This window comes from Balaenoptera acutorostrata, chromosome 1 (genome assembly GCF_949987535.1).
Source record: "Balaenoptera acutorostrata chromosome 1, mBalAcu1.1, whole genome shotgun sequence".
Lineage (NCBI taxonomy): Eukaryota > Metazoa > Chordata > Mammalia > Artiodactyla > Balaenopteridae > Balaenoptera > Balaenoptera acutorostrata.
Genome location: NC_080064.1, coordinates 151,178,955 through 151,193,045, shown reverse-complemented (window position 1 = coordinate 151,193,045; position 14,091 = coordinate 151,178,955). Strand labels below are relative to the sequence as shown.

General features: G+C 37.7%; 1 protein-coding gene across 2 annotated transcripts in view; it reads left to right on the top strand.

Moving 5' to 3' along the window:
* The window catches only part of RPS6KC1 (ribosomal protein S6 kinase C1), a 204,392-nt gene that overhangs the window by 154,444 nt on the left and 35,857 nt on the right, over positions 1-14,091 (top strand). For both annotated transcript variants that reach the window (XM_007175583.3, XM_007175582.3), the window contains 2 exons: positions 6,819-6,866; positions 8,087-8,219. In XM_007175583.3, the coding sequence (XP_007175645.2) occupies positions 6,819-6,866; positions 8,087-8,219 (181 nt within the window). The remainder of the gene's footprint in view (positions 1-6,818; positions 6,867-8,086; positions 8,220-14,091) is intronic.

Below are 14,091 nucleotides of genomic sequence, written 5' to 3'. Positions count from 1 at the left end.
AGGGAACATTGATTGCTAGCCTTCTGATGTCAAAGAAAGAGAAAGTTAGACCCCAGTGGGGAGAATTGTTGGTATTAAAGGTCACCTAGTACTCTTTGTTTTCTGGTAGTTAAATTTTTTATAAGATTGTCTCATGAGCATAAGGTATGGAATTAACAATCAACAGTAGAAATACATTTTGAATATTCTAAGCATATAAAATGAGATGGGTTTTAGCAATAAATATAAATAACATTTGATTATCATCATGTGTTATTGACAGGGAGAGCAAAGGTTTAGTGCTTTAGGTTTGTTGTTCAAAACCATTTCTACAGAAGAATAACATTACTAGCTCCTATAATGCTGCCAAGATGAGTTTAGTTAATAACTCATCTAATAATGGTCAAGTTAAGTGTGGACTTTTTTGAAAAAGAGAGTACAGTAAGTATAATCTTATTTATCTGGAACTATGTTGAAAAAGACTCTCTAACTTGTGGAATTGGGCTTCTCTGTTTTCTCTGGCTTCTTTATTATGTTGATCCCGTTCTTTTCTGGTATGTTTGTTTACGTGTGAATTCCCAGCAGTATAACTTGCACAATTGAAGTCCATTTAGATGACATCCGGTCAACACGAATGGTACTGTGACACCATTAAGGGAAACGCTGTTTGTCTGGTATGGCTATCTCTGTAAGCTTTTCTTAAACATTAAAAAAAAAACACTTTTATTAATTGTTCTGGAGTCCTGTGAAGTAACTGGCACCAAAGTAGAGATAGATATTCCCTCAGATAACCCAGGTGGTCTTTCTTTTTAAAGGAATTGGAGTTGAATTTACTTTTAGAGACTTACAGACTTTGAATGTCAACCTTTAAATTAAGTATCTAAAAAAATTAAAAAATGGGTGGCCCATAATCTTCACTGAAGGGAACTATCCATGATTCCTCACCACAATCATAGTGTCTTTATTGCTATTTGTCTCTTTTCTTTTCTCCAAATTTATTTTTCATATGCTTAAAAAAACCTCATCATTTGATACTTTTGATATATTCCCCAACCTCTGCTATCTTTCCAGAGGTGGTACCTAGTTAAATATTGGGCCTTCCCCATTCTAGTTAACAAAATTGACTTATAATCAATTGGAGCTTTTTCTGCTACTGTTGCGAAAGAAGAGTAGGCAAGTCTCATTGTGCTGGTGGAGTTGAGGAGCAGATGAGGCTAATCCTGAAGGGATAAGTTGTCTGTTTTTTGTGTTTTTTTTCCCAGTTAGGAGCAGTGATTCTAGATATTACCATGGGCAAAGATGAAGTAATCTCTCCTGTTAGACCATATGCTAATATAGTGCTGATAAGTAAGTGTGAAAAATGAAAGGGAAAAATACATTAATTGTATTCTTTCAATAAGGTATGCTATCCAAGATAATTATTTCATGACAGGTTTAGTTATAGTACTTGTTTTATCATCATGAAATAAAAGATGGTTTTAGGAGTCTTTTATTGGAAAGACAATTGTATCAAATTAGTACCAAATTAGATTTTTGTCTTTATAAAGGTGAGCAAACCCATGAAGCAGTTTTTAAATTGATATGTTCTAGTCCACAAATGAACGAATTCTATTTGAGGGTTAAAGAAGCTATTATTTTGTCCTTTATGCTGACAGCTTCATTACAGATCGGCCTACTGTTGGCATTAAAAAAATGTTTGGCTCCTTATGATCTTTGTGCATGCAACTATAATATTAATGCAGCGCCGTAGCACTGTTCATTAAGAAATGACTCTAAATGAGGTTGAAGCGTGTAAATTTGGAAAGATACAGATGTTAAATGCAGTCGTTTCTCTTTGTATACAGCCGTATGGCTAATAATTTCCAAGTGGCTAAAGCTCTTGTTAGCAGGAGTGCTGGTGTGTTAAGAATGGCTCTATAAATAAGTTAAAGAACTGAAGTTGAAGGTGCTTCTTTTAAAGACTACTGTTAACTAAACATTATTGCCAAACAGATGGAAAGCATTCACCAGCCTGATGTTTTTAGGTCTAATTATATTATCACCAGCCCTGTACGGCTCAGTTGAAGAGGTGTATCCAGAGGCCAATTTATAATCATTTAGCCAACACCTGTTTGGGAGAAATTGACAGTCAAAGGGCACATTTAAAAAAAATCACATATGTTCTTGTGTTTATTGCCTCAGTGTGAACATTGTCTAGTTGCAGACAAACTTGATAGGAGAAGAAAGTAAATGTAAACAAAGCAGCCCTTCTCAGCCATGTTTATCGATCTTAATTTGGCCTTTTTATCTGATCCACTTCATGCTTCATGGCTATGTGAGACCAGCAAAGAGATATCACTCCTGATTTATGCAGGTACATTCTGTTCAGTCGATTAAGAAGTTTCTGGTAGAAAAAAGTTCTTTGCTTTGTGCAGCTTCCTTACCTTTTACCTAGTGAAACGTTTTCTATTTCCCATAGAAGTATGTTATTTAAATTAGGATTGGAATCTGATGAATAGCTTAAAAGAGTCACAACTTGATGTGAAAACAGATGAGATTTAAGGAATACTGAATGTCTTCATGGACTCAGTAGATGTTTATTGAGCCCTCCTTTACAGAGGTTTGCCCCCTTTTGCACTCATGATATGTTAATTTAACTGTCAGGGTTCAAGTTCTTTGGATGTGCTTCCATGCCTAGGAGGTTCAAGATTGGTGGTGAATATAGCTCCGAGGGAAATTATGGGCAAATAGGTCTACCCTCTCTGAAAATAGTTCAAACCTGATGATCCTACTAACTCTTTCATTTTAGTGTTTTTCCTTCTTCTGACATACTTCTCTTTGGAAAGACATGTATATGTTGCCTCCATTTTCCTATCACCCATTACTAACTCAGAGTGGTTGGCTTCTGTCCCCATCAGTCGACTGCATAATGTAGTATTGAAAGTTATCAGTGACTTCCTAACTGCCTTAGGCAGTAGTCCCTTCTTAGTCCTCATTCTTCATGGCTTCTCTTTGTTGTTTGGCACAGGTGATTACTCTCATTTTAAGCGTTCTCTTTTCCTGATGTCTGAACCACTATATTTTCTGGGGTTTTTGGTGTATTTCTCACTGTACTTTTGGTTGTTATTGTGTTATATACCCTCAATATTCCAGCTATGTATACACAGACATAAATAGTATAGTTTAGCAGTTAAAGAGGAAGAGCCCTGGAGCCAGATTGCTGGGTTTAAATTTCACCTCCAGCACGTCTTAGCTTTGTGAGCATGGGCAGGTTAACAGTTTTATGTTTGTTTTCTCCTCTGTAATATTGGTTAATAAAAGTATACCTACCTTGGAACGTCCCTGGCTGTTCAGTGGTTAAGACTGCGCTTCCACTGCAAGGGGCGCGGGCTCGATTCCTGCTTGGGCAGCTAAGATCCCACATGCCGTGTGGCGTGGCCAAAAAGGAAGAAAAAAAAGTATACCTACCTCATTGGATTGTTGAATGAATTATGTGATTTAATTCCTTAAACCCCATCACAGTGCCTGCTATAAAGTGAGCATTCCATTGGGGTACTTCCTCATGTCTTTAGCTGTTATTTTTATGGAGATTGCTCAGTTACTGTACATCTTTAGTCCTGACTTATTTTCTAAGCTCCATTCCCAAATTGCTGTCTACCTTCCAAACTTTTACACCTAAATTCATTCACATATGTTTATTGAACAATTACTGTGGGAGACGGATAGGTTATGTGTTGGAGGAAATACAATTTCTGCCCTGTATTAGCTTTCTATCGCTGCATTACAAATTACCACAAACTTCACAGCTTGAAACAACTAAATTTATTATGTCAAAGTTCTTTGGATCAGAGGTCTGACATGGGTTGCATTGGGCTAAAATCAAGGTGCTGGCAGGGCTGCATTCCTTACTGGAGACTCTGGGAGAAAATCCACTTTCAAGCTCATTCGGGTTGTTGGCTGAATTCTTTTCTTTGTGGTTGTAGGACTGTGGTTGCTGGCTCTCAGCCAAGGTTGGTCTTTGTTCCTAGAAGCTGCCTGCTCCTTCTCATGCTTACTGTGAGCTCCTAGAGGGCTCTTTCCAGTGCTTACATGTGGACCTCTGTATCCAGCAACAACACGTCCCTCTCATACTTCGAATCCCTCTGATTTTCCCTTCTGCCGTATCATTTTTGTACTGTCCAGTTCTGGACAGAGACAGTTCTCTAAGGGGTCATGTGATTTGATTAAGCCCAGTCAGATATCCAAGGTAATCTGTTTTAAGGTCTGTACCCTAATTACATCTGCAGAGTCCTTTTTGCCGGTAACATAACATATTCACAAGTTATGGAGATTAAGATATGAGTGTCTTTGGCGACTGTTATTCTGCTTACAACATGCTGATAAAAAGCTTGAAATCTGGTTGGGATATAGACAAGTGACCAAATAAAACCAAATTGAAGAGGCTGGTACCATATACAGTGGGAGAACAAAGGAAGAAAAGTGTCAGTAACATTTGAGCTGAATATGGAAAGATAAGTGCTTGTTTGATAAGGGGCTGGGTGAACATTTCAGGGAGAAGCAGCAATAATAGTGATAGCAATAATAGTAATAACTGGCTGTACCAAACAATTTTAAAGATTATCTCACTGAAATTCTCACAAATGGTAGATACTATTATTATCTACCGTTATAGCTTCTACAGATGAAGTTATAGTATCTTCACATGTGGAGTAGGAATGGTAAAACTATCTTATTGGGTAATTGAAAGAATTAACAGTGATTACACATGACTAAAACATAGCACATATTAAACACTTAAAACATGGTAGGCGAAAGAGAGTAGAAGGTGGAGGAGAGAAATACTTAGGAGGTAGAATTGACTGGACTTGGTCACTGGTTATGAAGGTGGGGGGCAGGGGAGAATTCACGGAGACTTAGGGAGCTTTTTGATTTGGGGCGTTCCATGGCTGGTGGTATTATTCAATATGGTAAGAGGTGAAGCGGAGTTTTAGTTTTAGTGGGGACAGGGCTTTGGGAAGAGGAGGGGATGAGTTTAGGAGGTATCTGTGGGAATATTCAATTGAAATTAAATGGAGTTAAATAGTTTAGGTCAAGCACTCAGAAGAGGGGTCAAAGATGAAGTTGTCACTATTACTTCAAATTCATCAGGTCTTAAACGGGTTCCTCTTTGTAACTCCCGTTTCTTCTCATCATTCTTTTATTTATTTATTTATGTATTTATTTATGTATGTATTTATTTAACATCATTATTTAGGTATAATTGCTTTACATTGTTGTATTAGTTGCTGCTGTATAACAAAGTGAATCAGCTATATGTGTACATATATCTCCATATCCCCTCCCTCTTGTGTCTCCCTCCCATCCTCTTTATCCCACCCCTCTAGGTGGTCACAAAGCACCGAGCTGATCTCCCTGTGCTATGTGGCTGCTTCCCACTAGCTATCTGTTTTATATTTGGTAGTGTATATATGTCCATGCCACTCTCTCACTTTGTCTCAGCTTCCCTTTCCCCCTCCCCATGTCCTCAAGTCCATTCTCTGCGTCTGCGTCTTTATTCCTGTCCTGACCCTAGGTTCTTCAGAACACTTTTTTTTTTTTTTAGATTCTATATATATGTGTTAGCATATGGTATTTGTTTTTCTCTTTCTGACCATTCTTTTATTTTTCTAAGCTTAATATCTTCTTTTACTGTCGACTCCCAGCTCTCTGGAGGGGGTGGGGGAAAAAAGCCCTGTTTACAGTGTTTGCAGATTTCTGTGGTGTAAATTCTCCCGCGATGGCCCATTTCGGACTCTGGCTGCTTTTGTGCTGCAACGGCGGAGTTGAATAGCTGCAACAGAGACCGTGTGGGCCTGCAAAACCTTAAATATTTACTACCTGCATCTTTCCTGGAAAAGTTTGCCAACCTCTGCTATAGTGTCTCCAAAATGATAAGATTAACATAATATAAAATATATAATATAAATATTAAAATGTTTATAAAATATAAACTATAAATATAAATATGGTAGCATAATCCCGTATCTCTATTCACTCTTTTTTTCACCAGGATGGGTGCAGGGGGAGTGGATAGTTTGAGGGGGCAATGTGTGAGATTATGAGGGGTCTTGAGGTCATTGTTTTGGATGTGTGCTTTTTCTCTGAATGAGAAGTGACATGATATAACTTATGTTTTTGAAAGAAAACCCTGCCTGCTATTTTGAGAATAGACCATAGGGCAGCAAAGATGGAAGGAGAGAAATCTGTTGGGACACCATTGTTATAATCCAGGTAAATCTTTGTTTCATTCAGGGTAATAGCTGTGGAAGTGGTGAGGTGAGTTCAGATTCTGGATACAATTTGAAGATAGAGCTGGCAGGATTTGCTGATGGGAAAAGAGGAGTTAAGCATGAGTCCAGGATGGAGAAGTAGCACGAGAAGGGTGCCTTGGGTTAGAGCCTGGGTTATTGAGATCACATTGTAGCAAGTTGCTACATTAGAGGTTTTAGGAAGAAAACTGAGACTTCAATTTCTGTAAAAAAAAATTTTTTTTAACTTTTTTTAAACCATATATGTTTCATGAGGAAAAGTTCTTTTTCTAAAATAATTCTTCCTTTTAAGAAATATATTTTAAAATAAATTTAGGAAAATGTAGTAGTGTTTCTAAAATACGGCGTTTTTAGAAAGGAAGCACACTTTTAGATAAGACTGTTTTAATCCTGTGATTTGGCGACTTAAAAAAAAAATCTATTCAGAAATTAACAATTTTGGCAGAGTCAATTTCAGCACTTCCCCCAAACCTTTAAAGTATAGTTTCAAAAAGTTATGAGTTCATGTTTCATTGTATTGTAAAGAGATTATTACTCATGTCTTTTATGTAGGTTTTACTTGTAATGGACACAAGGACAGAACAGACATTCATTCTAAAAGTAAGTAGAATTTTTCTGTTTAATGAATTTAGAAATTTATTTTCAAACTATGCTTCTGAAAGAAAATATTTATTTTTTTTTCTGGGTGATTGAATGTTCTTTTATGTTTGCAGTGATCTGTATTTTACTTTGTGTCCTTCCATCACAGTGGATAAATACTCTATAGCATACATTTAAAAAGAGGCTTAGGTTATAGAGTATGGAGGAAATAATTTGGATAAGTTGAAGACTCATTTTATGCTGTTTAAATGTATAGTGTATAATTTAAGTACATCTCTAGTACATTTTGCATAGTATGTGAAGACCACACGCAATCATACCTTTGATTATGATTATAGTTCTTAAGAGCTGAAATTTTGCCTTAAAGTCTTTGTTGCAGGTATTTGGGAAAGTGTTATCTACATCCCTGGCCCTGTCTTTTTTCTAAATTCAATTTTGATTCTCTGTATTACTCAATTTGTAATTAAATGAATAAAGGAAGAAAACCCCCTCAATTTTGTAATTTCAAAATCATATTTGAAGTGGATTGTGATAGTACATATTCTAAAAGTATCCTAATTTAAGCATTTCCACAGCATCCAGAATTAATGAATTTCAGATTAGTTTTATATTTTTCTGATATTTTTTCTTTTACTTATCAGCATGGCAGTTGGTCACATTGACATATACTGAAATAAATTTATTTTTATGAGTATACTTTACCACTGGCATTTTCTCAGATTTTTAAACCAGGATATGACAGCAGAAACTACACATACCTTGTTCCTTTGGAGAAAACTTAAAATGATCTTTGTACTTTTTTGGAATAGAATTTTAAAACTGCCCGTTTAATCTACGATTGCCTTTTGTGTCTCAGGAATTTGAATTGATCTCACGATGTCTCCTGCTTTAAAGATATACATAAGTAAAATAAAACTTAAGAAAAGGTCATAGAGAAATAACTGTGTGTCATCCTGATGACTTAGTTTGAGAGCATCTCTAATAAAAACACTGACCCACGTAATTGATTTTAATGGCAGCTTTGTGGCATCTTCCGTTCTCTGGATTCACGCCAGATGCCATCAGCAGAGCCTCCAGGGACTGAGGGGCATAGAGCAGCAGATGAGTGGTTTCTCTGAAGCCCAGGGTAACTCGGATAGATTAGTTTGGTTGATAAACACAGAGCACAGCAGGCTCCAAAGGCAACGGAGGGTACAACTGACCTTTTTGTTCTCTGTCAGGGTCTAAGGAAAAGCAGTGAATACAGCAGGAACAGAAAGACCATCATCCCCCGCTGTGTGCCCAACATGGTGTGTCTGCACAAGTACATCATTTCTGAGGAGTCGGTATTTCTTGTGCTGCAGCATGCGGAAGGTTGGTTTGTAGTTTAAATTGTTTGTGGAGTGAAGAATGTCACCTGCTTAGCTTTTTAGTTTCTATAATGTCCTTACTTCTGTCATTACTTGAGCGGATAAAACATAGGAAACACGTGTGAGAAATTGTTTCCTTATTCCTCTGCTCTCCCTCCCTAGTTGGAGTTGTGAGGGAGAATGAAAGCCCAGGCGAGAAGCAGATTTCATTTGAACTGTAGTAACATTCTTAGATATACTTAACTACTTACTCACTCCTAGGATTGGTCCAATATGATGAGAACTTTAATGCGAATGTGTGCTAAGAGAACTAAGTTTTATTTTAGGGATTTCTCTTGTTTTCTGCTGAGAAGATACACTAATGTTAGATGACAAAATGAAGAGCATCCCCTGAAGAATTAATTAATTACCTCCTTTTTTAGAAGGCATAGGTATTGCTTAACATTTGACATTACCTAGTTATTCTGATCTGGGTTTTTACGAATACAGCCATTGGCATCACATATGGGTACAAAGCAAAGGCACAGTGCTCTGCCTTCAAACTGTGAAATTTCAGCTCTTAGTAAAGGGAACAGGTGGCAAAAAAATACTATATTTTGGTTTGTTTTTGCCCTTTAACACCTAAATTTAAATACATAGTCTTTTATGTAGAATGAACACAGCATATAAATATTAATCCACAAAATAAATATTGCCTTTTGGCTTTTGAGAGGTGTTCTTAAAATAGTAAAGAAAATTAAATTATTTTCCATATTTCATGAAGGTGTTGTTATTATTTTAACATTACTGAGAATAAAGAACTACTGTGCTTTAGTAACAGGCATAACATTTGAATTGAATGCATTTTCCCAGGAAAATGAGTCATTGCTTCGTGGAATGAGGTCTCGTATGATAACTAATGTAAGATTTTTGGCGGGGGCAATAAACTATTAATATTGTTTATTATGAAGTACAGCACAAGATAACTACAGATGGAGGGAAGACCTCCATATGTAGTATTTGATAGGAAATTCAGAAGGGGCTCCATGGTCTCTCAGGTATTAAGAGAGTTAATTGCGTGTGTGAATTGGATAACTAATTCACCTTTGTTCAGATATTATAGACAGCTTTTATCCGAGGATACCAGTGCATTACAGACATTATTGAATTAGAGGTCATGTCATCTGATAGCGAAATACAGCCACCTCTGGTGTGGAACAAAATAACTTGCGTAGTAATAATCCATAATAATTTAGAACAAGGTCAGTAGGATGAATGTAATTATAGTCAATATTCTATTACCCAGTGTGGATTACTCATGTTGGAGATTATCTGTGGCAAATTTTCAATCCTAGTGTACCTCTGCTATTTGCAGCTTCTTCTTCCTGTTTTTCCTTTTCCTTCTCCAAATACAATACTTCATTTTTTCTTGGGCCATCTTCTCACCTTCTCTTATACTTCCCAAAGCTGATATTTCAACTGATTTTACTTTGCTACTATAGAAAATGTTTATAATATGCTTTAAAGCCATAGACATGTGGCTTTCAAATTTTCCACTGTTTTAGATTATCTTTACCAAGTCTCTTTCCTTTATTGTTGACCATGCCTGACTTTGAATGGTTACGTGACCATAGAATTTGTCCTGGATTATTTAAACTTGGGGGGGTGGGCAGGAATATCTTTTGACTACTCATTTCAGGTGTTTATTGTTTAATTTTAAGAAGATTTTATAATACAAATATATTGGATTATGGTGTAAATAGGGACTCTGGATTCATTAAATATTCAGCAAATTTATTGAGCATATACTATCTATTAGGCTTTCTTTTAGGTGAACAAAACAGGAAAAGAGTCTGACTTTTTGAAACTTACATTCTTCTTGTGGAGAGTCAAACAGAAAAACAAAAGCGTGATAATATTGGCTAATAATAGGGACCATACTCATCTTTAACACAGAGAGCTCTAATCGAGAATGACTGGGGGACTACTTTAGACTAGTCAAGGAAGCCCGCTCTAAGAAGGTGACATTTAAGAGGAGTTCTGAATGACAAAAGAAATAACCGTTTGGATGTAAGGGGGAAACCCATTCTAGGTATAGGGATCAGTGTAAGAAATCGAAGGCAAAAAGAAACTTGCAATGTTTGATGAACAAGAAAGGAGACCATTCAGTTGGAGTCTGGTAGGTGAAGGCAGTGGTGGTAGATGAAGCTATTGGAGAAGCAGGCAGGAGCACGGTAAGGGCTTTGGCTTTCATTCAAGTGCATTGGGAGACCATTGGACATTTTAAGCAGTGACGATGTCTGATCTACATTTAAGAAAATCACTCTGACTGTTGTATGTGGAATGGATTATAGAAAGGCAAGAGGAGAAGCAATGAAGGGTAATAAAGTAGTCTGGGCAAGAGATGGATGATGGCATGGCCTTCTGGGTTACTTGTGGAGTTGCTCTGAAGGTAGTCAGTGGGACCTGGGATGGATTTGAGGTTAGGGAGAGAAGAATCTAGGATAATTTCCTGGATTTGGCATGAGCAGTCAAGTGAACTGGCTGATGGACAGTGTGTTATCTTTTTACATGTCAGTGGTACTTTCTTTGTTACCTCTGTGAATTAGGAGGTTGTGCATATATCATAAAAACATCACTTTCATATACGTGAATAGCTATTACTGAAAAAGTAAAGACTGAAGAATTGTTTTCTCCATAATATGAATCCTTGAATATTTATGATTTGGGCTTTAACTTCCCTTTGCTTAACAGAACTATTCATGATTCACATGAGTCTTTTGGACTAATTTTCGTAACATCTTTAATTCATTCATTTAGAAATATATGGAGTGCTCTCTGGGATACAGGCTTAGTTCTAACATGGCAGTGAGCAAAATAAAGACTCTGCCCACATGGAGCTTGCAGTATAGAGGCAGAACAGACAATAAGCAAATATATAAGTAAATATATGAGGGAATGCCAGAAGGGTGAGTTGGGGGTTGTCATTTTATATAGAGTGGTCACCTTATTAAGAAGGAGACATTTGGCCAATGACCTGAGGGAAATGAGAGAGGGAGCAGATGTGGACATGGGAGGGAAGAGTATCTTGGCAAGAGGGAACAAGTACATAGGCCTGGAGGCAAGAGTGTAGTTGCTGTACAAGAAACAGCAAGGTCAAGTGTGGCTGGAGCAGAATGGGAAGAGTGGTGGGAAATGGTATCAGAGAAGTGGGGAGGCAGGTGGGCAGATCTGGCGTGGTCTTCTAGGCCACTTTAAGAACATAGTTTTTATTCTGAATGGATAGGAAGACCCTGGGGGATATTGAGCAGAGCAGTGGCAAGGTAGGGATTACTCTGGTTGCTTGGTGGGAAATAGAATCTAGGAGGGCAAAGGCAAAAGCAGAGAGATCAGTTTGGAGGTTGTTGCAGCACTCCAGGTGAAATCGACGCTGGCTTCCACAAAGCATTAGTGGTGGAGGTGGTGAGAAATGCTTATTAGATTCTGAATGCATTTTGAAGGTAGAACTGACATGATTCTGCCTTGTATGACTCCATGGTTTTGGGCTTAAATAACTGAAAGAATGGTTTCCATTTACTAAGATGAGGAAAACTGTGGGAGGAGTAGATTTAGAGGGAAAAACCAGAGATTCAGTGTTGGACATGTGAGTTTGAGATGCTTATTAAATTTCCAGGTGGTGTCGAGTAGGCAGTTGGATATGCCAGACAGGATTTTAGGAGAGAGGTTTAAAATGTTTATTGTTCCTATTAATGGATTTCTTATTTTAACTCTGTTTGAAGAAGAAAAGGTAGGAGAAACAAATGTATTCAGTCAATATGTGCTATGTGTGTTATTAAAACTTTAAGTTCCTAAGATTAAGGATTATGATTCATCATATATATATATATATATATATATATATATATATATATATATACACACACACACACATACATACATATACATATATATATATATCCCAGCATTTATAGGAATGCTTGGTACATAGAAGGTGCTCAGTGTATAATTGCTCAATACTGACTAAGAAAAGATGAATGACTAGGTTACAAGAAAGTGATTGGAAAAGCTTCCAAGCAAATGGGTGGGGGATGGGAAAGAGTTTCTCCTCAAGTTAAGAGGGGACCAAAGGGATGAAATGATTCTCTTTTTATTAACTAGTTTTAAAAAAAAATTATAAAACTAATATAGAAAGAAATTCATACTAGATGGAAGTATATAAAGTAGAAATAAAAATTCTTCCTCGTTATTCACTTTAATGCCCATTTCTATTCTCTAGAAATAGGGTGAACGTTTCCAGAAATTTCCTGTGTATATAAACATATACTTCTCCCCCATACCTGTCTGATTTTTTAAAAAAATATTTATTTATTTTTATTTATTTGGTTGCGTGGGGTCTTAGCTGCGGCAGGCAGACTCCTTAGTTGCAGCACGCAGGCTCCTTAGTAGCAGCTCCAGGGCTCCTTAGTTGCAGTTTGCCAGCTCCTTAGTTGCGTTGTGTGGGCTCCTTAGTTGTGGCACATGAACCTTCAGCCGCGGCACGCACATCGGATCTAGTTCCCTGACCAGCGATCGAACTGGCGCCCCCTGCATTGGGAGCACCGAGTCCTATCCACTGTGCCACCAGGAACGTCCCTGATTTTTAAAAGCATAAATGGATTTTACATATTGTTCTGTAGCTTGCTTTTCCCCCCACCCTAACAGTGTACTTTGGACATCTTTCCTTATCAGTACATATAGGTGTCCACTGAGAGAGGCGGTATAGTATAGTGATTAAAAAGAAGGATCTTAGGGCTTCCCTGGTAGCGCAGTGGTTAAGAATCCACCTGCCAGGGCTTCCCTGGTGGCGCAGTGGTTGAGAATCTGCCTGCTAATGCAGGAGACACGGGTTCGAGCCCTGGTCTGGGAAGATCCCACATGCCACGGAGCAGCTGGGCCCGTGAGCCACAGCTGCTGAGCCTGCGCGTCTGGAGCCTGTGCCCCGCAACGGGAGGGGCCGCGATAGTGAAAGGCCCGCGCACCGCGATGAAGAGCGGTCCCCGCACCGCGATGAAGAGTGGCCCCCACTTGCCGCAACTAGAGAAAGCCCTCACACGAAAACTAAGAGACCCAACACAGCCAAAAATAAATAAATAAATAAATAAATAAATAATAAATAAAAATTAAAAAAAAAAAATTCCTTTATTAAAAAAAAAAAAAAAAAAAAAAAAGAATCCACCTGCCAATGCTGGGGATATGGGTTCGAGCCCTGGTCCGGGAAGATCCCACATGCCGCGGAGTAACTAAACCCGTGCGCCACAACTACTGAAGCCCGCATGCCTAGAGCCTGTGCTCCGCAACAAGAGAAGCCACGGCAATGAGAAACCCACGCACCGCAACGAAGAGTAGCCCCTGCTCGCACAGCTAGAGAAAGCCCGCGCACAGCAACAACGAAGACCCAATGCAGCCAAAAATAAATAAATAATTAAATAAAAATTAAGGGGAAAAAAAAGAAGGATCTTAGAGTCAGACTATGTTAGCTTGAAGGCTGGCTCACAATTTACTAGTTGTGTGACCTTGGGCAAATTATTTAGCCTTTCTATACCTCTGTTTCCTTATTTGTAAAACAGGGATAATAAGAAGTACATAATAATTACGTAATTAACTGTAATAATTACATAGGGTAGATGTGAGGGTAGACGTGAAGATTAAATAGTTGGTATATGTAAAGCAGTTATAATAGTGCCTAGTACATGGTAAACACTAAGTGTTTGCAATATTTCTGTTTGTTTATTTTTGAATAGATACAAGGTATTTGGTTGTGCAGATTTACCATAATTGATTTAAGTAGTCCCCTGTCTACTATTGTTTAAATTGTTTCCAGTACTTGTCCCTATATATGTGCATTTTTGTTTTATTTT